This window comes from Vanacampus margaritifer, chromosome 15 (genome assembly GCF_051991255.1).
Source record: "Vanacampus margaritifer isolate UIUO_Vmar chromosome 15, RoL_Vmar_1.0, whole genome shotgun sequence".
Lineage (NCBI taxonomy): Eukaryota > Metazoa > Chordata > Actinopteri > Syngnathiformes > Syngnathidae > Vanacampus > Vanacampus margaritifer.
In genome coordinates, this window is record NC_135446.1 from 9,009,440 (window position 1) to 9,032,506 (window position 23,067).

A 23,067-nucleotide genomic window follows, 5' to 3' on the forward strand; every position below is an offset into this window, starting at 1 on the left:
TCACAACTTGTCCTCATCTGCGTGATTATCGTTATCAGGAGGTTTTTTGCTGGCGTTGAAAGCTGTCAATCAAAAGGTGTTAGTGCTTGCATGTCATTTGTGTGTGTGTGTGTGCACGTGCGTGATGTATAGTGTAGTGTACCCGAGCCCTCCCCCACCCTTGCGTGTCACTAATATGATGTAAAAAGCTAATGGCATGCAAATGTCTGTTGTCCCGGTAACCAGGCTTGAAAAATCCCTTTGATGTCTCCCCCCGACTCATTCTCTTCACGTTCTCTTTGTTTGCCACCATCAACATCCCCCGTTCTCCCCCCTTTGCCCCCCTACCCCCCACCTCCCCTCCCGCCGCTCCGTCTCTCGGCCTTCGCCATTCCAGAGAGACCGGAACAAAAAGAAAAAAGAAAAAAGTTCCAATTCCACTTTTTGTGTTGCCGTCTTTCTTCTTGCGAGCCCTCCACTGAGCTGCTTCGTCTGCCGCTCATTTCCCATCATTCCCACGTCGTCTGAGACCCCCCCCCCTCCACCCCCACCATTGCTGCCCCTTCCTGTTGCCCCACTCCTCGGGCCTTTATCTCTTATATCGCACACACACACAGCCTTTGGGTGAATTTGATCCCTGCAAGTATTTGATATTTGTGCTGCATCTATTAAACGGCAAGGGGGCGGAGGCTGTTCTGTGGAGAGACCCCTCCCCCACCCCCTCACCCCAGATCCCCAAAGATGCAACAGTTAATCCATTGGTCAACCCTTAAAAATAAGTCTCACATATTTCTCTTCAAATGATAATACAAGCTTTCTTACTTGACACTACAGGTGTTAACTTCCATCCAGTTTTAATGTCCATAAAAGTGTTTAGGAATGTGGTACAAGAGCGTGGAAAAAGGTCCACCAAGCAACACATTAATGATCTTTTGTAAGATGAAGCCTCTAGTGGGCAGAGCACCACAGTCTGATAATAAAAACAAAGTCACGACACCTGCAAAGTCTCACGCGCCACTTCCTGTTTACCATCTGGGTCATGTGATCGATCGATTTATTGGTGCACAACGGCCGCTTTTTGGCACCGCCCATTTCACCAGCTGCCAAGACTGGCGCATCTAAGATGGCGTTTAGGTCCTGTTTTGGGTGGGGGGGGGACGGGGGTTGTCTGCGTGAGATGCGATGTCATCCACGTGGAGATGTCGCTGTCGGAGGAACGAAAGCTGTCAACCACCATTTTGTTCTTCAGATGGAGGAATGCGGACGAAGAAGCTTCACTCACTTGGGGGTGGGAGGGGGCTACACGGCAGTGGAGGGTGACTGACCCTGTGGAAGAGATGCCCGCACACACACATACACACACACACGGTATGAATGTGTACTGTATCTCAGCGACGTACAATAAAGTGACAGGCAGAACAATTCCATGTTCTTCCACTAGATGGCAGAAGGTCCTGCGGCCATATCAGAATAACAGCAAAGCATTTTACAGTGAGGAAGTCTACCTGCGACGAAACAGACGCGATCGTCAACCTAGTCCCATTTTGCGATTCACTGCGGGGTTCAAGTCCTGATCGCCCGACCATCATGGAGGATTTAATGGATATACTTTTTGTGGAATTTTGATTTGTTGGTGCGTGGGAGGTTTTTCAAATATGTGCCTTGGCTCAATAAAAGGTTGGCACCCACTGAACTGCATCAGTGCTGAAAGAGTTACATTGAAAAAGTAACTTTGTTACTTTACCGAATACTTAAAAGTAACTAAGTTATATTACAAATTACTTTAATAGTTACATGCAGCAGATACCGACAATGCTGCTTAACATAAAAATGACACCTGCTTTTGTCTCTTAAATTGGAAGTGCAGTGACATTTAAGAACTAATTTTGTTTTTATTAAAAATAAAAACAAAAACATCCTTTTTGACTTCTAATTATCTTAATTAAAAATAGTCTTCAGGATTTCACTTGACATAAATTTGCTACTTGCTTTAAAAAAAAATAAGTCTTTCTTAGTTTCTAGACCTTATTTAATAAAAATATTTATTTATTCAATTTGAATTTATAATTATTTCTAGACAATATTTCACATACAGTATTTAATTATTAATGCTGTAATGGCAAAACGCAACATTTTTAATGCACATTTTTTATAAATATAACGATGGAATTTGAGGACTTACTGTGTCACGCAATCTGGTGTGACTGAATGCATACTGCCCTGTGATCATTTTTTATGTACTGCTATTGAAGCTACGTAGATAACTCTTAAGAGCACAGAGGATTTATGTTTGATGAGTAACTGCAGTCTGATTACTTTCTGTTACACACCTGAGAGTAGCTGGCGGAGCTCCTCCTGGTGCCCCTCCCCGACGCCGGGGACCCCCCTCCGTCCTTGTGGCTGCCGACCGACGACGACGAGTCCGAGCAGCTGCTGGGCACTAAGGAGCGCGAGAGTTTTGAGGGGTTGGCCAGAATGCAAGAAGATGCCAAAGGCGTCGCACGGCCCTCACCTCTCTCCAAGTCTGACATTTGACTTCCACTGGCATCCAGCAGCAGCTTGCTGGACACGCCCATGCACAGCGACTCCTTCAAACACAACTCTGCAAGTGCAAATGTTCACTTTTTCAGCGGAAAGATGATAAAGGACGCTCCAGAAATGGTGATTTGGTGAAGTGAGCATCAGACTTCAGTTATAAATTTGGATTCCAGATTATATTTGAATCAAATCGGGCAAAAGAGACCGGCAACACAGCGACTCAATAACGAGCACATTTAACTTCACCTGTGCTATTGATGGCGTGCGACCACAGCAGCCGAGCGACGTCCCGGGTCCAGGCCTTGCGATGGTCTCCGTCCCGAGCCTGTAGCGTGACGCAGTCCCTGAGGCGAGGAGCCTGTCGTATCCAAACTTCAAACTTGACGCCGTCCTCGCCCACGCTCTGTGTCAGGCCCATGTCGGCCGTCTGTGACGTCACAGGGTTTCGTGTCAGGCAGCAGTTGGAAGGACCCAAGTACAAATAAATACATACTGTACTAAAGTAGAATTCTTCTTCTTATTATTATTATTATTATTATCATCATCTAATGGGTATTGTATATCACTTTTACTTTTACCAGTAAAAGATCAGCACTCTAAAAACAGTTGGGGTCGAAAAATAACCCAAAATGGATAAAAATTAAAAAAAAAAAAGGGATGGACCAAAATGCTTGGGTTAATCATTTAAACAAAAAAATGGGTTGTTTTGTATTTTTTTTTATAATAAAATAAAAAAAAATCCCCATTTTCTTTCTTTTTTCATTTTTGCATGTCAAAATCCCACAAAACAAATTTAAAAAATCGGGTTTTGGGTTATTCCTTTGACCCAACTTTTTGACTTGCATAGTTGGATTAGTCTTAAAAAAAAAAGTGTTGTTTGGTGGTTCTTCATTAGACCAAATAAATAACCCAATACATTGGGCTGATTCCCCAAAAATTGGTTGTTTTGTGGGTTGTTCATTTCACCAATTTTTTGGTTTAAAAAAATTAACCAAAATGTTGGCTCAGTCCCTTTTTGACCCAATTTGGGTTATTTTTCGACCAAATTTGTGTTTTTCAGGTACAACCCAAAAAGTTGGGTCCCCAAAAATCTGGGATGTTTTGGTTTAAAATACAAAAATTGGGTTGTGTCAGTCCCTTTTTGACCCAATTTGGGTTATTTTTCGACCAAATTTGTGTTTTTCAGGCACAACCCAAAAAGTTGGGTGCCCAAAAATCTGGGATGTTTTGGTTTAAAATACAAAAATTGGGTTGTGTCAGTCCCTTTTTGACCCAATTTGGGTTATTTTTGACCCAACTGCTTTTCGAGTGTGTAATTGTATACAGAAGTACTTTTGCACCTTCATGCTGTGTTTGTAGCTGTAAGTTAAGCGTCCCGGCCCACTGCCGCCGCCTCCTCCACTCTTCTGTTTGGTGAAGATAATGGCGTGTTGGTAGAGGAAGACCCTCCTGACGCCCACACGCTTGCGCCGGGTACCGCCGCACACCGTCAGCTCGCCCTGGCGCACCAGCTCGCCACGCTCCACCACGGGAATCTGACGTACATGACAACACCTCAGTAAGCTTTTGTTTTTTTGTTTGTTTTTTTACAATGTACCTAAACTGTAAGATTTCCATCTTCAAACTGGAAGTGGAGAAAGTAGGACAGGCGCTCTCACCGGACACCCGACAATGAGGTCGCTGGCCCTGAGGTCCTCGCCGTGCTGCTGGGCGTGTCTCAGGACGGAGAGGGTGGAGTCAGAGGTGGGGTTGATGCCACCCAGCTCGTCCAGGGCCTCGCAGTACTGCTCCAGCCTCTGTGGGGGCGCCTGCAGGCATTGAGGGAAGCACAGAGGCGACAGGGGGGAGGCGGCGGTGGCGGGGAGTTTGGACTGGCCAGGGGGAGGAGGGGAAGGGGAGGATGGTGAGAGCGGAGGGACGAGGTGAGCATCTTTTGATATGTTGGTCCATTAAGGACTACAGGTTTGTTTTTGTTTGGATTCCTAATAAAAAAAGTAAATAAAATAAAAAAGTTTTTCCTCATGTAATAGCTCACAGTAACATGTTAGGGAAAACTGAACTTGTTCATTTAAAAATTTGTGAACTGAACTTTGAAGTAGTTCACATAAAAAATGAACTTTCCCAACCCTCACTAACTCACTTTGAAGAAGTCTGCGGCTTGCATCACCAGCGGCGAATCCAGTTCCGGTTTGGTCCGGATGTAGTGGGAATAATGTAGAAAGTGGTCCCGCTGTGACAAGAAAACAGCAAGTTGAGTGAGAAGAAAAGCCGCCATTGTGGACTTTTCACTCACAAATTTACTGAAGCAGTCCTGCTGCAGCAAGCTTTGCACCAGCGCGTCCTCCATAGCGGGGAGGAGTTCCTGTGAGTGGAAGGCGCTCAGGGCGGCCCAGCAGGGGAAGAGGGTGTCCGCCTTTCCCCGGATGGAGGCCGGTGTGTCCGAGACCTCCAGCAGGGGGAGGTAGGTCTCCTCTACCCCCTTGAGAACGGCCACGTACTGTCGCTCGCTGCTCAACATCCTGCACCAGAGCAGGTAGAGTTTGCTGTGGAGGAACAGCAGAGGAAAAGATCAGTGGACGAAGAGGCAAAAAAAGAGGGCAGGCAGTTACCTCTGAGCCGTGGATCCGGCCCGGTCTGTCCCCATTTCCCTCTCGGTCCTGCCTAGCAGCACATGTTGCCGCGGGGACCCCGTGTGGTCCACCACCTCCTTGCTGCTGACCTCCACCCCCCTGATCAACACCCCTCCACCTCCCCCTTGGACGGCAGCGGCAACGCCGGTGGTGATCACGGGGTCCACGAGGGCCCGGCGGCAGAGCCAGGACTTGGGGGAGGTACTGGACTCAGCGGCTTTGGGATTTCCGGCACCTCTGCGGGGGGCGAGGAGGGCCTGCAGGTCAAAGCTGGGGTGTCTCTTCCTGGGGGGCTTGGGAGGGAGGGGTGCCTCTGTGGGCTGCAAGGAGACAGATATGGTTAAGAATGTGAAGAAATCGCCGGAGAAGCAGGAAATGAAAATGGGCAATGCTCACGCTCTTCTTCAAAAGATTCTGCAAGAACTTCCCTCCACCACCTGCACCCTCTTTTTTGCCCCCCTTCTCGTCTCCTATCTTCAGCGTGGAGCAGGTCTGGGGTCTAAACAGCGAGGCCAGCGAGCCCCAAGACTGTAGCCCCCCCTCGCCTCCTTTGGCTCCGAGCTCCCAGTCGCCTTCTCCCTCTGTGTCCCACTGGTTACCGGCGACGGGCGTCCTGGCCTTCCCCTGGCCTTGGTTTTGGGCTCGCTCGGACTGGAGGAAGCGTGGCTTCACCTGCGCGACGGTCTGCTGGTAACGCTCCACAGTGCGGCTCCACAGATCCAGCAGTTCCCCGCCGCCCAAGTCCACCGCCAACGAGCGGGCATCCTGGAAGCGGGATGGCGGAATGGGGGGGAGGGAAGCGAGGGGGCAGACGGGGGAGGCGGAGGACACTTCGTCGCACCACTGGGAAGCCTGGAAGGAGAGGAGAAATGTTCAGGTGTGCAGGTGGGGGCTTGCTGGGGGGGGCTCACTCCACTGTGCCCACCTCGGTCAGAGTGGACAGCAGCCGCTGCGTGTTGTCCAAAGCAGCCCAGCGGTCGGACAGACAGTGGGACATGTCCCGCAGACGCTCCCTGAACGGAGGGACTTGGACCTGGATGTCGTTGAGACCTGGCCAGTCCAACTCGTTCCAAGTCTCGAGATCGCTGAGCACAGACAGAGTCCGGCTGTGCAGTTCCTGAAAAAGAACAAGAGATTATTTCTTCACACTGCCATGAGATGAAGGGGTCAAAAATTAATCCATCCATCCGTGTGCCGCCAACTTCTCACGTTTGCAGTTTCGCGCAAATTTTTGAACTTCTGCTGCTGGAGCGACAGCCTGCTCAGCGAGAGAGGCGGGTCCTTATAGGTGTGCACTTGCGATTGCACTCGTTCCATCTCCTCGTCACACTGCAAAGTTTAAAACTGTTCTTTTGTTCTTGTTACAGCAAACCCGTCTTCTGAATGTTCTGCCGGCTTACCTTCTTCAGCTGGTTCATCAGGTCGGCCAGTCGGCCCAGCGCGTCCAGGTCGCGAGCCCTCCGGTTGGATACTCGCACCAGCCGGTGGAGGGCGTCGTCCACGCCGTCGTAAAGTGTGGAGGCGGTGGCCAGCGCGGCCCTGCAGGAGCACAGCCGTCACATTTGTAATGGCATGAATAAGGGAGAACTCTTAAAACAAACAACTTTGTTCTGAGCCTGCAAGCCGTGCCGTCTTCTGGTGTGTGCAATAAGGCCAAACAGGGCAAAAAAATAAAAAATAAAAATTTTCAAACGCAATGTGAAATGGTTTTATATTGGCATCATATTGAAATCTTGGAGAATTTGCGCCCCCTTGTGGAGACATTAAAATGGGGTCTTCAAGGATTTTGACATGAAAATATATTGTGCCATCTGTTCTGTTTTTGAAAGAAACTTTAATTTTGTGCCATTCAAGCCACCGCTATGACGCAGAGTTGCAGAGGTTGTGTCAGGGAGGGAGATCTAAAAAGTAGTACATTTGCATTCGAGGGTTACACTTGATCAAATGGTGGGAAAGAAAATTAAAAATGAATAAATGAACAAACAAATAAATAAATAAATAAAAGTGAAAATAAAAATGGATACAACAAATATAATTAAAAAAGAAATACAAACAAATAAATGGAAATAAAAACTAAAATATATTATATACACACAAATAGATAAAGGTAAAAATAAATACAAACATAAAAAACGAGAACCAAAAAATAAAAATAAAGCTTGAAATACAAAACACAAGAAAAGCGTTGGTAAAATTCATTTTCTACGCGAACTAGCTCAAAAGTTTTTCCAAAATTTAAAACCAACAAGTTCAGTTCATAATTCAAAATATTAAAGTCATGACTCGCTTGAAATTAAGAAGGGACTGGACTACTAACTTGAAGCTCTCGAATGTTCATCCAAAACACCACTGATTACCTGCAATCCGGAGACGTCCGCGCCAACCCACACGTGCTGTTGGTCAATCCCGCTAGCCAGGCCCCGCCCCCTCGCTGGAGCTCAGTTAAGCGGCTGTCGGCGAGGACGCTGGCCATTAGGTTCCGGTGTTTGTCCATGCTCGCGGGAACCTCCTGAGGAAGCCACAGTCGGGTTCACTGATCCAACGGCCGGGACTCTCACGCACTCACCTTGATGTTGTCAACTGTCGGCTCGGCTTCCATTGACTGCAGTGCTTCTTCCAGCAGGAGGAGGGCGCTCTCGCAGCGCTCAGTCAAACTTTCCAAACTCTAAAAAAAAAAATAATAATAAAATGTGTCAAGCTTTCTTTAACACTCAAATTGGGGCATTTGTATGTCAAGGCACCACTAGATCAGAATTATTGTGTGAAAGTGAAGCAGAGTGTATTTTGCTTACCAGTCTGAAGGAGAGCCAGTCTGAGTGACAGTGGCTGAAGTCGCCCCCCATTTCTGTGGGCAGCTGTTGCCTGTCTACAAACTGCTCAAGGACTGCTGTTCCCCGCACTACATGGATCTGGGATTGGCAGGACGGAAAGGAACGGAATGCACAAATAAGAGTGTGCAATTAACACTCTTTCTCAACAAATTCAAACATTCAGCTCATTCAGGATGTTTTGGGGAAATATTTTCCACATTCGTGAAACATCACAATTCCACAAATCCCCTTTCATATTTCTTAACTGAATCAACTTCAAACCAATTCATTCGGTACACCTACAGAACATTTGATACATAAACATGTCTTCTTCTTACAAACCTTCTCCTTCTTAATTTATCAACAAATTAAAAACGTTTCCACGTCTCGCATTCTCCATTTCAACATTTCAATATATCGTTCAGCATCAGCTTTGCAGCATTCACATGCAGTTTCACAAAAAATGGCATTTTCGAGTTGATACTGTTGTCACTCCCGCTGCTTACAAACGTGCTGAAAAGTGACATGACATGATTCTGTTTGTCTCCTTCACTTTTTGCTGGTGACATGTTCTATAATCCCCCTTAGAGGGGGAGATTTACACCTCTATTAAGCCATTGTGAACCCCTTACATAGTTTCCAACTTCCTTGCATTTTTTCAACTTACAAAATGCAACTTTTAAGATGCAAAATTAGCAAATACGGCTGCTGTAAATCCTTGTACTTCCGGCAGAAGTTGTTCTTTTTCGTCTTCCATTTAGAGGAAAAAGAAGACAAAGAAGAACATTAGTCATGGGAACTAGTTTTCAGTGTCCACAACAAAAGGCGCATTAACCCGCTTTGATGGTACCTTTGGCTACAATGTAGTGTGGGATGCAGTTTAAAGTAAGCCATTTTAAAGAAAAGCTTAAATCTAGTTATTAAGTGGCAGAGATAGGAAATCCAGTTCCAAAAAAATCTAAACTCTGCCACAGTTTGTCTTTAGCCACCTCACCTGGCAAGTAAATGAGCTTGTTTACTTGCTGGTTCAGTAGAAGCACGTGCAAGTAAACAAACTTGACCAAATGATGGTCACAAATGAAAACCCCGCAATAGAGTGAAGCAGCAATAACTGAACCGCAAATCAGTGAGGGAACACAATTTCTTTTGACCGCAAAGCAAGGTGTATCCGCTATCCAAGCGTTCTGCTTCATGCTGCTGCTCACCTCGGTTCCCTCCAGGTCACAGGAAGGCTGCTGATTCTCCACCAAAAAAAGCACCGCTCCGAGACCGCCGGGAACCAGCCGCTAGAAGGCACCATGTCAAATTCTGGTTCTGCTTTTTCGGAAAAAGCGTCTTGGTGCGAGTTCTCACCTGGAATAACTTGAGTGCGGAGAGGCCGAGCGAGGACGGCGGCGAGCGTCTGCTGTCAATCAATACCGTCAGACCTTTCTCTTTGGCCGCAGACCTGAGCACGGCAGACGGCGAGAAAGGGCCGTCAAGCGGCGCTGCGATCCTCACGGCCAACCAAAAGGCTTCGAGAAGTTACCGTGTGATGCTGTGGTAGCAGGCCAGGATGCGCGCCAACTCCTGGCTGCTGCCGGAATCTCCCATCTCTGCGATGACCAGAGCGCGTCCCAATCTGTCCATCGTACCTGTCGTCAGTAGTCATCAATCAATCAACTAACCAATCAATGTTTTTTTTTCCCCTGACTTGGAAAATACCTGTCATCTGCAGCTGTCCTGACCGGAGGAGTTCTGGGTCTAATTCCCGGAGCAAAGGAGTCTCTTTACACAAGTCACCTGACTCTGCCTCCTCATTGGTGGCACTCAAGGCAGCTGATTGGCCGTTACAGACAGGCAACGATTCCGCCTCTGTCCGGATACACGAATGAAACATTCACTCCTGTCTTATGGAAGAGAAGAATGCGGGTTCATCCCACCTGCGCTGCTGGTTGCGCCGTTCTCTGACAGGTACTCCCCATCGGATGATGGTTCCGAACAGCGCTTCTCTGCGATTGGTCGCTGCGTCGAGCCAGAGCAGGAAGTGGTGCTCAGATGAGGAGGAGCTTTCCCCTGCAGTTTGGTGCCCCCGCGGAAGGCGCGACCGCCGGGCCGAGCCCTCCCTTTGGCTCCCCTGACCTTCCGCTTCCTCCTTGAAGTGAATGACAGCTTTTCAGACAACATGATGATGATTTGAACATCTCCATAATTAACTCATTCACTGCCATTGACGGCTATAGACGTCAAAAATTCATTTTAACTATTTTTATTAGTTTAACATTTTTTTTAAACTTTTGTTAAGAGTATGAAAACCTAGATTTTTTTTATTGTACATTTAGAACAGGTATAAAATTTATGATTAATTGTGAGTTAACTAGTGAAGTCATGCAATTGATTACGATTAAAAAATTTAATCGCCTGACGCTCCGAATTTTTAATAATCTTTAAGTCACGTCAGGCGATTACAATTTTTAATTTTAATTAATCGCATGACTTCAATAGTTAACTCATGATTAATGACACATTTTATATCTGCTCTAAATGTACAATATATTTTTTACTAGGTTTTCATACTCTTGTTAAACAAAAGTGGATTTTTTTTTTAAACTAATAGAAATAGTTCAAATGAATTTTTAACGTCTATAGCAGTCAATGGCAGTGAATGAGTTAAGCAGTAGCTGAGGTGATCAATCAAAAATGAAAATGTTTAATTGATCATACCTTGGAGCTCTTAAGCCTGAATTTTTGACTTCCTTTCCTCTCATGCACTCTTGATTCTTCTGCTTAGCTTCCTCCCTCATTTGGTTGGCTGTCACGTTATTGCTATCCTCTACGCTATTGCTAGCCGTCATACTATTGCCAGTCACCGCGGCGAATGTTTTGTCTGGCGCATCCCATGTTGGTGTCGCAGCATCGCTGTCTCCACTCGGCTGTTTGTCTGTGTCCTCGAATACAGAGTCTGAATGGGACCCCGGGTCGGAGCAGCCCTCGACGACGTGTCCAACCGCGTCGGGGGACTCTCTGGGGAGCCCAGCGCTCTCAGAGTCTTCACTTGGTGACGGCGTCACCCTGTTCATCTCGCCCTCACCCCCAACGCCAGGCCGCCTCTCTTTAAATGTGTCTCTGCCCTCGGTGTCTCTCTTGGTTATATCCCCGCCGTCATCTCCGTAGGTCGGATACGGCAAAGATGGTTTTCCTACATTTGTTTGTGTGGCTCTTGAAGGAAGCTGAGGCACGAGCACAGGCTCCTTGGAGGCAGTCAAATTTGTTTTAGCTCCGGAGATCCCGCCAAAGTTCTCAAAGTTGTCCATTTGGCCACATCCCAGCAGTTTTCCCTTCCGCAGTTTGATGGCATTACCTCTCTTGCAAAGTGGCAAAGTCTTTGTTTTGGATATCCCGTGCATCTCCAAGTACCTGTGCCTCGGATCCACACCTCCGTCCGGTCCCCCTCGTGGCTCCAACAGCTCCACGTAGTCTCCATCGAGCTCACGACGCCTCTCAGTCCGCCCGAGCCCATCTTCACTGCGCCTCCGCCGGGGAAGCGCAGACTCCGAGGCCAAGCCGTCCGGCGGCAAGGCGTCTTCCTCCTCCTCTTCCTCAGTCCAGTCCAAGGAGTCCCTGCACCATTCCTCGGAGAGACCCTTGGACCCGTAGCCGTCAGGATTGGAAGGGGGGCCGGCTTCCTCCGACGGGTCGTGGATAAATTCGGGGTAGACGACCTCCTTCCACGGAAGGCGCAGCACGCCGTCACATGTGCTCACCAAGCAGGTATCGAGACCCCCGCCTGCTACGGTGACAGGAGAACACAAGTTACGACAAACAGAGGACGGACTCAAGATCTCAAGCGTTACCTTCCCTCTTGTGGCCCCGTTCTTTGTTGACGCTGTGCAGCCACTCGCTGGTGAACACAAGGGGATGCTGGGACTCGGGCACTAGGATTTCCTGAACGGTGCGCCCCCCGGGTGCCAGACACTTGAGGGCCAACCGGGGACAGCGAGTCGAGAAGGGTACCACCTGCAGGTAGAAGTCATTGCAGCGCAGGAGCCTCCAGTCCAGGGTGGAGAGCTGGACCACCACTTTGTTGCCGAGACACAGCGGCCAGCCGGAGTGGAGGAAGAGGCAGCCCAAGTACTGAGACTAGAAATAAGAAAGAAAAGTCTCAAAATGCACAAATGTGTGCTCCAGTTGCACTTTGATCAGGAAGTCTTGACTTTAGAATGGAGAGTTTTGATCAAGTAGAGGAGGAACCTTGTCAGATTTTGTGCTGCTTCTATTAGACCCTCATTTAAATGGCATCCGCTTGTGTTTATTTTCACTCCCTCAACGGCGGCGACTCCCTCTAGCGGCCCCGATCTGGACTCTGGCCCGTCATGAGCTTGGCATTCCGAAAGTCAATTGCGGTTGTATTGGAGCACTGTCTTCCCCCAGGCTCCTACCGCCCATCAACTTCCAGCGTCTTCAATTTTTTATGCACGTGAATGAAGCCAACGCTAATATCTCGAAAGCGCTCTCTCGCTTTCCAGTTAAAAGTCAAGGTCTCTCTCCGTTTCTCTTTTTTCCTTCTCTCACATCTGGGAGGAATTATTGTCATGACTCACCATCTCGGTGTAGCTCAGCGACAAGGGGGGAAAACAGCTTGTTGACCGCACGTGTATGCAGTGCGTACCACGTGCGCTCGCAAAGTCAACTGCCTCACGCTAAGCTCGCTTTATTCTCTACCCGATGTAAAAGGAACTCACGCAGGCGTGCTGTTGGAGCTTGTGAAGGAGATGCTTGGCGGGGACGAAGTAGTCCAGGAGGTAGCGAAGGCTGTCCTGCTGGTAGGTGGACTCGAGCACGGTGAACACCTGCGTGGGAAACACCTTGATCACTCAATCTGTTGGATGGCATGAGCCCCAGTGTATACACTGTTTTTAAAAAAATAATAATTTTTAAAAAAAGAAAGAAAGAAAGAAAAAAAGAGTAATATTTACTCGTTTTTTCACTCAAAAATTAGTAAATCTTACAAGAGTTTTGAGTACATTTAACCAGTTTATATATATATATATATATATATATTTAAAAAAAAAAGTTGCAGTAATTTCTGGACTACAAGCCGCTACTTTTTTCACTTGCATTCGACCCTGCGGCTAATACAGCAGTGTGGCTTATCCATCAAATCACAAGGGGGCGCTCTATAAAGGAAGCGCAAGAGCGTCAGGCAGAGCAAAACAAACCAAGTGAGCCCAAATACAGTCGGAGAGACAGAACCAGAGTGAGACAATTTGCGCCCTCATTATGGAAAAGAAAGTAGCGGGAACCCGGTGCAGTAACATTAAAACACCTGCGGCTTACAGTCGGGTGCGGCTTATATGTGTAACAAACTCGAGTATTCCCCAAATTTAGCTAGTGCGGCTTATAGCCAGTACTCAAGGGTTGAGGAGCAAACCCACTACTTCAGGCTATGAGACAGACACTCTACCACGTGAGCCATGCCACTTATGCTGTGTGTTAATATATTGATGGTTTCAAGCGGAATCCTTGTACCTCCAAAAGACCAGTTTTTGGTCTCATTTTGGACACACCAGCAATGCAGTATAGTGGCAAAAGTGGCATGGCTCAGGTGGTACACCATCCAAGCTGAAGGTCAGGAGTTCCTTCCTCAAAAAAACTTTACTAGGTTTTTTCAAGTGCATATAACTGCTTTTTTTTTACAGTGATATGTGTGAGACATACCTGCGAGAGGAGAGGTGGCGCAGTGCTTTCGAAGGGCGGGTAAAGGGACGAGAGCGCCCCCTGCACGCAGTCCTCCATGGCCTCTGAAGCCTGATTGGGACAAAAGAGCTGAAATCAACTTTGGTGTGCAGCAGACGCGCACACGCTCAGTGCGGCACATTCACTCCTCGCAGCTTCCTGTTGAACATTCTGGGGAGTGTCAAACATTTCCTTGCGTGGGCTGGCAGTCCATGTGGAACCCTCACTCTCCCTCACACACACAAGGGGTATTTATTTTCCGACGTGGCCTGTTGACATGGCAACATGCAACTTCTGCTCTCTCAACTTTGTTTCTCTGACACGGCAACCCAATAGTTCCTGTAAAACCATAATTGTGTTTTCATCCCCGAAACTTCCTTTTCTTACTTCTACCCGAACGTGTGTGTGTCATCTGACAGCAATTACCTACAATTTATCTCCCGCTGTCGCATAATGGAATGAAAAGGTTAGAAAAAGTACATGGTGGCGTGCAGAAAAAGAGATTAGTGTAAAAGTGACTTTGGATGTGCAAGCTGCATCTTTTCAGGCACAAATACACGTGCCCATTTTGAACATCTTAACCTCTTTTTAAAAGGCGAGATACCACGCTAAGAGGGAAAACGCACAAGTGCTGATCCGAGTGGAAAAGTATTGAGTGGGTGTGAAGGGTCCCAAGGTTGCTGCAGTAACAAATTATTTTAAAAAAAATTTTTAAAAAGGATGTTTCTGCGTATTTTTTCCTCTCAAGTTGAAGAGCAACACCAGCTGGAGTCGGGGCTCCACTCTCAACTTTGCAAAAAAAAAAAAAAAGTGTCATATGTCTCAAACAGGCCAAAAGACAGGCAACCCCAGACAGAATGTGTTGTGCAAGAAACAGGAGGAGGAGGAGGAGGAGGAGGAGGAGAGCCTAAACGGTGGGAAAGCCGGGCGTCCATGATGAGAAGCAGATGTGAGGAGCGTCCACAGACTTGAGGTTTTTTGTCCTGAGAAATGCCAAAAAATACAGAATGCGAAAGGAAAAGCAGAATACTTCGCGCCTGCCTAAGTATGTGGACAACTTCCAGCTGACTGGCGCTCAAGTGCATCATGGGAAATGAGGTGCCTGTCTCATGTCCGCCGAGGACAAGCGACTCGATTGTCTGCAGTGAGCACACGTCAGGGTTGTGGAATGGGCCCGGCCGGGTTGATGCGGTCCACATGCATTTGTTGATCAGTTGGGAATCGCACAGACTGTCAACAAAGGCAGGAAGTGTCGTTGGCGAGGGATTTCTGTGATTGGCCAGCTTGTTTCCATTTGCGTCTCCACAGTACACAGAAGAAAAGCATGTGCAGATCCATGTTGAATCAGTTTCCTACCAAAAGCTTGGCTTGAACTTTTTCTCTTTCACTCTCTCTCTCTCTCTCTCTCAGGTCCAATGTGGAAAATGCGGCATCAGGTCCCAAGCCGCCAAGCCTCTCCCCCACTGTGCTCGTTCCCTTCCTGGCTCGGGCCACACAGCTCCACCCTGCAAACACACTTCTTCTTGTTTTTGCCCGAGTCTCCTCCCACCTTGGGCAACATGCAGACCTAAAAAGTCCCTTCTGGCGAGAGTCCTTCTAAAAGTTTTTCGGCTTCGCAAAACCAAAAACAAAACAAAAAGTGTTCCTTTAAATTAGACTTACCATGGCTGAGACCGCAATCAAAGTCAGTCCACGGCTCCTTTCCTGGACTGGCTTTCGCTCGGCATCTCCGCAGCGCTCTTCAACTCTTAACGGGCCCGAGTTCTCATCACCTTCCAGCGAGGGAGCGCCTCGTCCTGCACACACACACACACTGGATTTCCAAGCCTGGAAATGAACAAGCTGCATAGTGCTCACTCCCACAGACGTCCAAGCACCACTCCTCCATCTCCTCCCCTTCCCCCACTCAGCCAACAAGAGTGCCACAGTCTCGCGGTACACACTCAAACTTTCCATTCTTAGCCCTAGAGGGAGCTAAACCAATAGCAAAGACACTTTAAATTATATTAGCAATGGCAGGAGAGAGTGTGTAAGGTGGATGACTCAAATGTGTTTGATTGACAGTATCTTTTTTTAGTCCTCTACTGGCCCTTGTAATTTGGAGCAGCAAGCTGAAAAGCAGGACTGGAACAAAAAAAACAAAAAAATCAGCCCTGGCATTTTGACTTAAGCCCACCTATTCCGACTCCTGCCTAACATGTAGTTCTGACACTGATGTTTATTGATTATGTGTTAAGTTTTCTATCTATATTCAAACTGGATTAATGGACTGGTCCCGCTAAATCAGTGGTGTCAAAGTCTGGTCCCCAAGGACCTGAGTCCTGCATGTTTTAGAGGTATCCCATGTTCAACACAGCTGATTCATTTTTAAGCTCATCGGCAAGCTCTGCGGGAGCCTGATAATTATTCCTGATCATTGAATCAGGTGCGTTGGAGTAGAGAAACCTCGAAAACATGCAGGTCCTCGAGGACTGGATCTTGACACGTGCTCCAAATTGTGGGCCAGTCTCAAGGGGTAAAAAAAGTAGGAAAACAATTAGAAAGCACTGAATCAGTCCCAAAAGAGGCTGGCCCACTGGGCATCTGCCCTGTATATCAGATGGCCAATCCAGCCCTGCTGAAAAGTAACATAACCGTTGAATAGCCCCTCCCCCCTTTAAACAGGACAATTAAGTACAAAATTGGCCATAGCTGTCACTCCAAAACACACAGAAGGGGAAGTACGCCAACTTCACAATTTAGCAAAACTGTTGCTGATCATGCCAATGCCTAATTCTAAGCTTTGTTTCAGTAATGCGTTTAAGACCATGTCATAGACAATACGGAGATGGGCTTAGAACCACACAAAAAAATAGGGACCGAGAAATGATGTGTGGATTAGAATCAATGCACAAATAAATTGAACGTTATGGCTAAAAACGCTGACTGAAGCTTTTCACACAGCAGCAAGCAGACTTGATGAGAATGACGATGGATCAGAAATCGAACAGTTTTTATTGAAACAAACTAAGTGGTTAAAAAGACAAAGATTGCAAATGGTACGAATCTTGGCAGCTGTAGGTCGGTTCCTTCATTCCTCCAGCTCAACAAGTTTCTTCACCTCCGACTTCAAGATGTCATCATCCTCATCCTCGTCGTCCTCTTCCTCCACCTGGATGCCGTCCATGGTCTTCTGCAGCTCTTCCTTGATGCGGTTGAGCTCCAGGAGGCCGTCCTGCAGGTCCTTGCAAACCTCTCGGATCTTGGCGGCGAACTCCGTCTTGGCGCCCTTCCGAAGCTCCACAGAGTCCTTGGCCAAGAAGAAGATGTCCAGCGCCAGGAAAAGTCCAGACATGACCCCGGTGGTGACGCTCATGACCTGGGCGGCTTTGGCGGCGCCGCCGGCCACGCTGAGAATCTGGACGGTGTTGATCAGGCTCTCCGTGTTGATGACCAAAGCCTTGCCGGCCCGGCCGCTCTCCTTCATGACGTGTTTGACGTTTTGGCTCAGATGCTTCTGGGAGATGCTCTTGGCGTACTGCTCAAAGTTCCACTCCTCCAGAGTTTCCATCCCTTCCTGGCAGGGAGGAATGCAAAGTGTTGACCTATCAAAATGGCAAAATTGTGCACTAGTCGACATCGGTGCATTATCACTACTACTGGTCACTGCACTGGAAGATGGTCCTAAAGCTGCATATCAAGGGTCAAAGGTCAATTTTGCATCAGCAAAACAATGCAGTGAAGGAGCGTGGCCTCACCTGTAAGAACTGCAGACAATCCTTGATGTCATTCATTTCCTCCTGGTAGTCCTGGATCATCTTCTCCACCTTCTTGCGGTCCGTCTTGGAATGCACCGTGTCGGTGATATTGGCAGAGGCGGAGGTGAGGCCGCCTGCCGTGGCCACACCGATGCCCACGGCCGTGACGATGAGCGACGTGCCGGCCGTGAACGGGGCCAGGATCAGTCCGGTGATGGTGGTGACGGAGCCGGCCACACCTGCCACGCCGCCGCCCACGCTGGCCGAGACCGTCTTCTTGTGGAAGTTATCGGCGGCGTCGGCCAGTGCAAGCAGCTCCAGAATGCGCTGCTGGAGCGAGGCGCCGCGCCGGTTGAACAGCCGCACGAACAGACGCGCTGCCATGAACACACGGTCCGCCGCTTCTTCCACCACCCTGATGCCCAAATAGTAGTGATGGGAAAATGAAGCTTCATGAAGCACTTGCGATACTTTTTGACTCCTCAAGATGGCACTCATGATTCAAAGATGCAATGCAAATGTAATCAATTTTTATTGCACTTGCCTTTATCTTTAAACCAAGAGCACCATCTAGAGGAGTCAAAAAGTATCGCAAATGCTTCATGAAGCTTCATTTTACCATCACTACCAAATAGTCACCGTCAATGTTGTTTTTTTAACACCCGTGCGACAAAGTCATTTTCTTTATGGCACTGGTTCTAAACATTTTCCCCACTTTTGTTAGCAAAAGTATGAAAACATAGATTTTTTTTTTTATTGTATTAGAACAGAACAAATTTGTGATTAATCGTGAGTTAACTAGAGAAGCCATGCGATTAATTACGATTAAAAATTGTAATCGACTGGCGCCCCTAATTTTTAATAATCTTTTCTTAAAAAAAAAAAAAAAAAAAAAAGATTATTAAAAATTAAACAAATTTTTTTTTTTGGTTTAAAAAAAGAAAGAAAAGGTTATTAAAAATTTGGGGCATCAGGCGATTAAAATTTGTAGTTGTAAACGTAACTAATTGCATGACTTCACTAGTTAACTCACGATTAATCACAAATTTTATATCTGTTCCAAATGTACAAGAAAAAAAATCTAGGTTTTCATACTCTTGTTAACAAAAATTGATTATTTTTTTTAAGTAATAGAAATAGTTCAAATGATTTTTTTTTATGTCTATAGCTGTTAATGGCAGTGAATGAGTTAAAATAAGATGTCTCTAGCTTGTTATTTTGTTTAGAAAGCAATAAGGAGGCCATCATGTTGCGCCCATAAAGTCCACTTACTCTTCAGACTGTTGGTTGTGGATATTCTCGTTCCATTCGGTCCATCCTGAGCAAAGTACACATGACAATGAACGGGTTCCACCACTCGTTCGCCATCAATTGTGCGTACGTACCGTCAACTGTTGTCCACCACGCCAGGAGTCCACCTTCATCCTAGAAAAGAAGCATTTCCCCTTTGACATCGCGCTCGTACACGCCTTCGATGAAAACATGAAATACCTCCAGTGGGTCCAAGGCGCTGGCATCATCAAGCGCGGGCATATCGAGCATCTCCAGCGTTTGGACCTCCACCTCCTACGCGCCCGGGCAGGATGTAGACGCAACAACAGAAATGACAACTTGATGGGAATTTTCATTTTGAATTGATGGTTGAAAGTTTGGCCTTCTTTTAAATTGAGCGAGTATCACCGTGTTGGGCGCCGTGCACTACCTGAGCGTGAGCGTCCGAGTCCTGTGGAGTCCAACACAAAGCAAATCAGAAGCCGTACGTGGGATTAATAAGGGTGAGCCATGCGGTCGACTCGTACCTTGGCTCCAGAGCCAAAAAGCGCAGTGGGAAAAATTCTTTTGATTCTGAAGGTCTGCGAGTCAACGAGACAAAACGATTGGTTACAAGCAGCTCCAAGGTGACGTTCGACAGATGCCAATCAAACCTTCTTTCTTTTCTTTGGCTGCTCATTGGCTCGGCTTTTCAGCTCAGTGCCGCTGGGATCGTCCACGTACCAAACAGACTGAGGCAAGATTGTTAGTCGAATCAAACGTTTGCCCATTGATGCTACAAAGCGCGGCGGCATCTTACGCCTCTCTCCACGGTGGTGGCATCGGCGTCTGAGCTCTCGGAGCTGGGAAACGTTGCCCCGTCCTGGGGGAACAAAAACAAACATTTATCACATGACAACGGCAGCTAAAGGTGAAAAATGAATACATTTACCTGCTTCACAGATGACGCAGAGTCCGTCTCTTCATGTGCTGTCTGCATTTGGTACAAAAAGGCCGAACACTTGATAACATACAATAGCGTGACAAACTTTCATCAGTAGGACATTTACATGTGTGCACTATTAACTCATTTGCTGCCAAAAATGTATAAATACGTTCTATTTTAAATATTACAATGCTCCCAAAGACGTATTTATACGTTTCTTATGCGCATACAGAAGGCTTTGGTGCAGCCTCTGAACTGAAGAGAATGGTTGAAGCAATAGTTATTATAAAAGTGGCCAGCAGGTGGCAGCAGAGTATAAGAGATCAACCAGGGCCATGTTGCAAAAAGCTCTTTACCCACTGTTTTAAACAGATTTGTGAATAATGATGAAACTTAGCTATATTCTAATGCTAATTGCTGCAAAACGGAAACAGATAAAAATATACTTTTTTTCCTGATGAAAGAAGAGATGCTAATCTTTCTTTAGCAATTGAACACAATATTCTGTGGGCCTTGCAAAATCTGTCAAAATCCAGTAAAACAGCCGGGAGCGAAGTTGGGTTGCTTCAGTGAAAATGGCTGGGAGTGAATGAGTTAATGAAGAAAAATGGGTAGGTGGGCACTTTTGGGGAAATGTCTCAAAGTAAGTAAGTTAAAATAAATAAACTCTACCGGCGTCTCGGGCAGGTTGTTGTCTGTCAGGCTTTCATGGCTAGAGGCAGTGTCAAGCTGGAGAGGAAAATCAACAGTCTGTCATTCTAACAGCAGCAAAGCAAAAGTGCGGCACTCCAAGTTCTGCGATTTTATCAAGAAAACAATTTACCTTTGACTGACGGGATTTGAACGGGTTGACCTTCTGCATGACACTCACAAGCATTCCAGGGTTCTAAATAATCAGACAATACAAATGCGCATATAAAGCTAAGCAACAAAAACTGAAAATAGGTCACCAACCTGAGATTATTTTAATAATTGTATTTAAAAAGCAACCACCCAGAAAAAATAACATAAAAATAAAAACAGCAAAAATGTTGACTATTGTTTTCCAAATTAAAAGTAGATGTTTGCAAAAGTCTTACTTTGAAAGAACACAGAAGGTTATCAGTCCGCTTTCATGGAGGATGGCAAAAAAATTGAGGGTATCGAAATTTGGAGGACTTGGACCATTTTGAATTCTACGGTGTCTAGATCCACTTTTATAGACTTTAAGAACAACAAAGAACATTTTGTTTAAAAATAGCCTCTGACATCTCATGTTTTGAATGACTGCCCTAAACCACTAACTGATTTTTAAAATAGTTGTGGATAAATTTGATAATTAGTTGTGGATTAATTGATTCATTGTTGCACCTTTAGTTGAAAGTGCCACTTTGGATGTGTACCTGTTTTCTATCCTGTTCAGTCTCTTGGATTTCTGCAGACTCATCCTGAGGATCCTTCTTAGCCGCCTGAAGGGGGTACCATGCTAAGCACCTTCGGCAACACTTGGGTTCATTTTGATGTAATTGTGCTTGAGAGAGGTCGCACCTGTGCTGAAGATTTGAATGGGTTGACTTTATGAATCATCCCTTTCAGCATTCCCGGGTTCTGCGGGACGAGAGGTCACTTTTTAATGCAACCATTACATTTGACCACAAGAGGGCAGTGTTTCATTCTCTTTGTGGTTCTGCTTTAGTAGTGAATGGTGATTCATTCACTACTCCCTAATCACAAATAGCAACATGACAAGATTTCCCAGAAACAAACGACAGTCTGTCAATTGCTGACTGGTTGAAATTGCGACTTCAACCTAAGCAAAACACTGCTAAATTTTGAATTATGGGATGATGGGTTCTGGAGAAATTGAAGGATTTTTTTTGTGCTTAGGGGTGGAATTGCCTTTTTCGGGAAACGTTTTTGTGATATCAACTGTAGAAAATCTGCTTACACAGTACTGTCAAATGCAATTATTATTATTATTATACAACATGTGTTGTTTAATTTTTCTCGTACAGGCTGAAACATGCCCTAAAAAGTCAACTGAGTGCAAATGTGACAAAATAATTGAGAAGAGCAGTAGACTAGCTCATCAATGGGGAATGTAATTGTTCTGGAGGATTTCAGAGCAGTGTAAATTGTTTGTAAAAATTCCATAAAGATGGTGGCCACTTATCACGTTGCTGCTACTTCTTCTGACCTGCGTAGAGACTGTTCCCGGCTCGGGTGAGTCAGCAGTGACTGTGGAAGGAGTCTGTGGAAAAGGAGGGGTTGACACAAAGAAAATATGAGCCAGGACTGAAAGCGCAGTACCTCAAAAGCGTTTGGCTTACCTGTGACGAAGCCTTGAAGGGGTTGACTTTCTGCATAACGCCCATCACTCGAGTTCTCTGCAAATGCACATACAATGAATGTGTGACTTTTGTTTGGATTATTCAGCAAGAGGTACACACGCGTGCACACCTTGGACTTTGGGAGACTTGTGGCTTTGTGGTTTCCCTGCAAGACAGTCAGCCCAGTGAAAAGGCAGCACATTGCCAACATGTCAGTGTTTACATGTCAACACTTAACCTGCTGCTGTCCATCCTGAGTATCAAGACTGTGTGTGATCGTCTCAGCCTGCTCCTGCGGGTGAACGGCTGCACCTGCCGGGACGCTACCCAAACCACTCTCGTCCATCCCCATCTGTTTGCTGGGCCTTGGTGGGAGCTGCGGGGTCGTGGCAGCTGAGCACTTTTCTTTCCTAAACATGTACATGCTGAAACATATTCAGTGCTTTTATGGTTAAAACCATATTGACTTTTGCAATTTTATTAAAGTGCTCAACAGGAGATTTGAGTCTCACGTTGAATGAAACCACAAAGGGTTTTAATTTCTGCCTTATGTTCAGGGCCAGTCATTGAAAAAAATTGGCATTGATCAACAAAAATGTTTCAATGACATTTCCGACTTGTTTTAGAGGTCAGTCTGTCTCCCAAAGGCAGAAAAGCCACTGACACTATAGGTGTTTTTACACAATGTGATATTTGAAACTCTTAAGCAAGAAAAGAAAGCCAACTAATCAGATGCTATAAACACGGGTTTGTTGTACACTACAAGTTAGTGTGAACGTAGCCGAACGTCTTAACATTTACTCTCTTTTGAGTGCACTGGGCCTTTAACCAGGGGGATTAAAACTCGTCAAACGTGTGTGGCTGGCAGGTTCACCAGAGTGAAATAAACGAAAGTGAAGGCCAAAATAAGGTGAAAGTCAAACTAAAGTGAAAAGCAAACTAAAGTAAAAGAGACACAAGTGGCAGATAAGCGGCGCTTACCTTCCGAGCCACAAACGAGAAGGGAAGCCCTGAAATGCGTCGTCTCCTACGGAAGAGACGTCAAACTGGTTGGGCAAAATCTGAGCGACGTGTTTGCCAGTTTGTTAGGTCACGGTGTCGAATTTCGAACTAACAACGAGGACGAAACGTTCACTCACCTACCGCCACAAG

General features: G+C 46.3%; 2 protein-coding genes across 3 annotated transcripts; both read right to left on the reverse strand.

The window, feature by feature from the left end:
* Positions 1-816: 816 nt before the first annotated feature.
* On the reverse strand, positions 817-16,781 carry arhgef40 (Rho guanine nucleotide exchange factor (GEF) 40). Of its 2 annotated transcripts, XM_077544901.1 has the most exons (28): positions 16,773-16,781; positions 15,335-15,468; positions 13,655-13,744; positions 12,679-12,786; positions 11,791-12,076; positions 10,661-11,726; positions 9,880-10,091; positions 9,662-9,811; positions 9,486-9,591; positions 9,311-9,404; positions 9,163-9,243; positions 7,940-8,056; positions 7,714-7,812; positions 7,505-7,656; positions 6,548-6,686; positions 6,357-6,476; positions 6,073-6,264; positions 5,544-5,999; positions 5,127-5,467; positions 4,811-5,060; positions 4,658-4,747; positions 4,176-4,388; positions 3,858-4,052; positions 2,764-2,944; positions 2,492-2,581; positions 2,310-2,419; positions 1,262-1,305; positions 817-1,184 (listed from the first exon to the last, which is right to left on the reverse strand). In XM_077544901.1, the coding sequence occupies exons 2-27, from the start codon at positions 15,335-15,337 to the stop codon at positions 1,279-1,281; spliced, it is 4,968 nt and encodes a 1,655-aa protein (XP_077401027.1). In that variant the 5' UTR covers positions 15,338-15,468; positions 16,773-16,781; the 3' UTR covers positions 817-1,184; positions 1,262-1,278. The 2 variants fall into 2 exon arrangements, with proteins under 2 accessions (XP_077401027.1, XP_077401026.1); XM_077544900.1 differs by having other exon boundaries at positions 817-1,305.
* Positions 16,648-23,046, reverse strand: LOC144035312 (uncharacterized). Its single transcript, XM_077544902.1, has 19 exons — positions 22,897-23,046; positions 22,154-22,340; positions 22,046-22,081; positions 21,916-21,972; positions 21,783-21,836; positions 21,134-21,193; positions 20,989-21,054; positions 20,430-20,492; positions 20,279-20,335; positions 19,613-19,681; positions 19,481-19,543; positions 19,335-19,412; positions 19,209-19,262; positions 19,112-19,132; positions 18,901-18,975; positions 18,795-18,834; positions 18,682-18,727; positions 17,410-17,824; positions 16,648-17,228 (listed from the first exon to the last, which is right to left on the reverse strand). Exons 2-19 carry the CDS (start codon positions 22,337-22,339, stop codon positions 16,743-16,745), a joined length of 1,926 nt encoding a protein of 641 aa, XP_077401028.1. The 5' UTR covers position 22,340; positions 22,897-23,046; the 3' UTR covers positions 16,648-16,742.
* Positions 23,047-23,067: the final 21 nt, after the last annotated feature.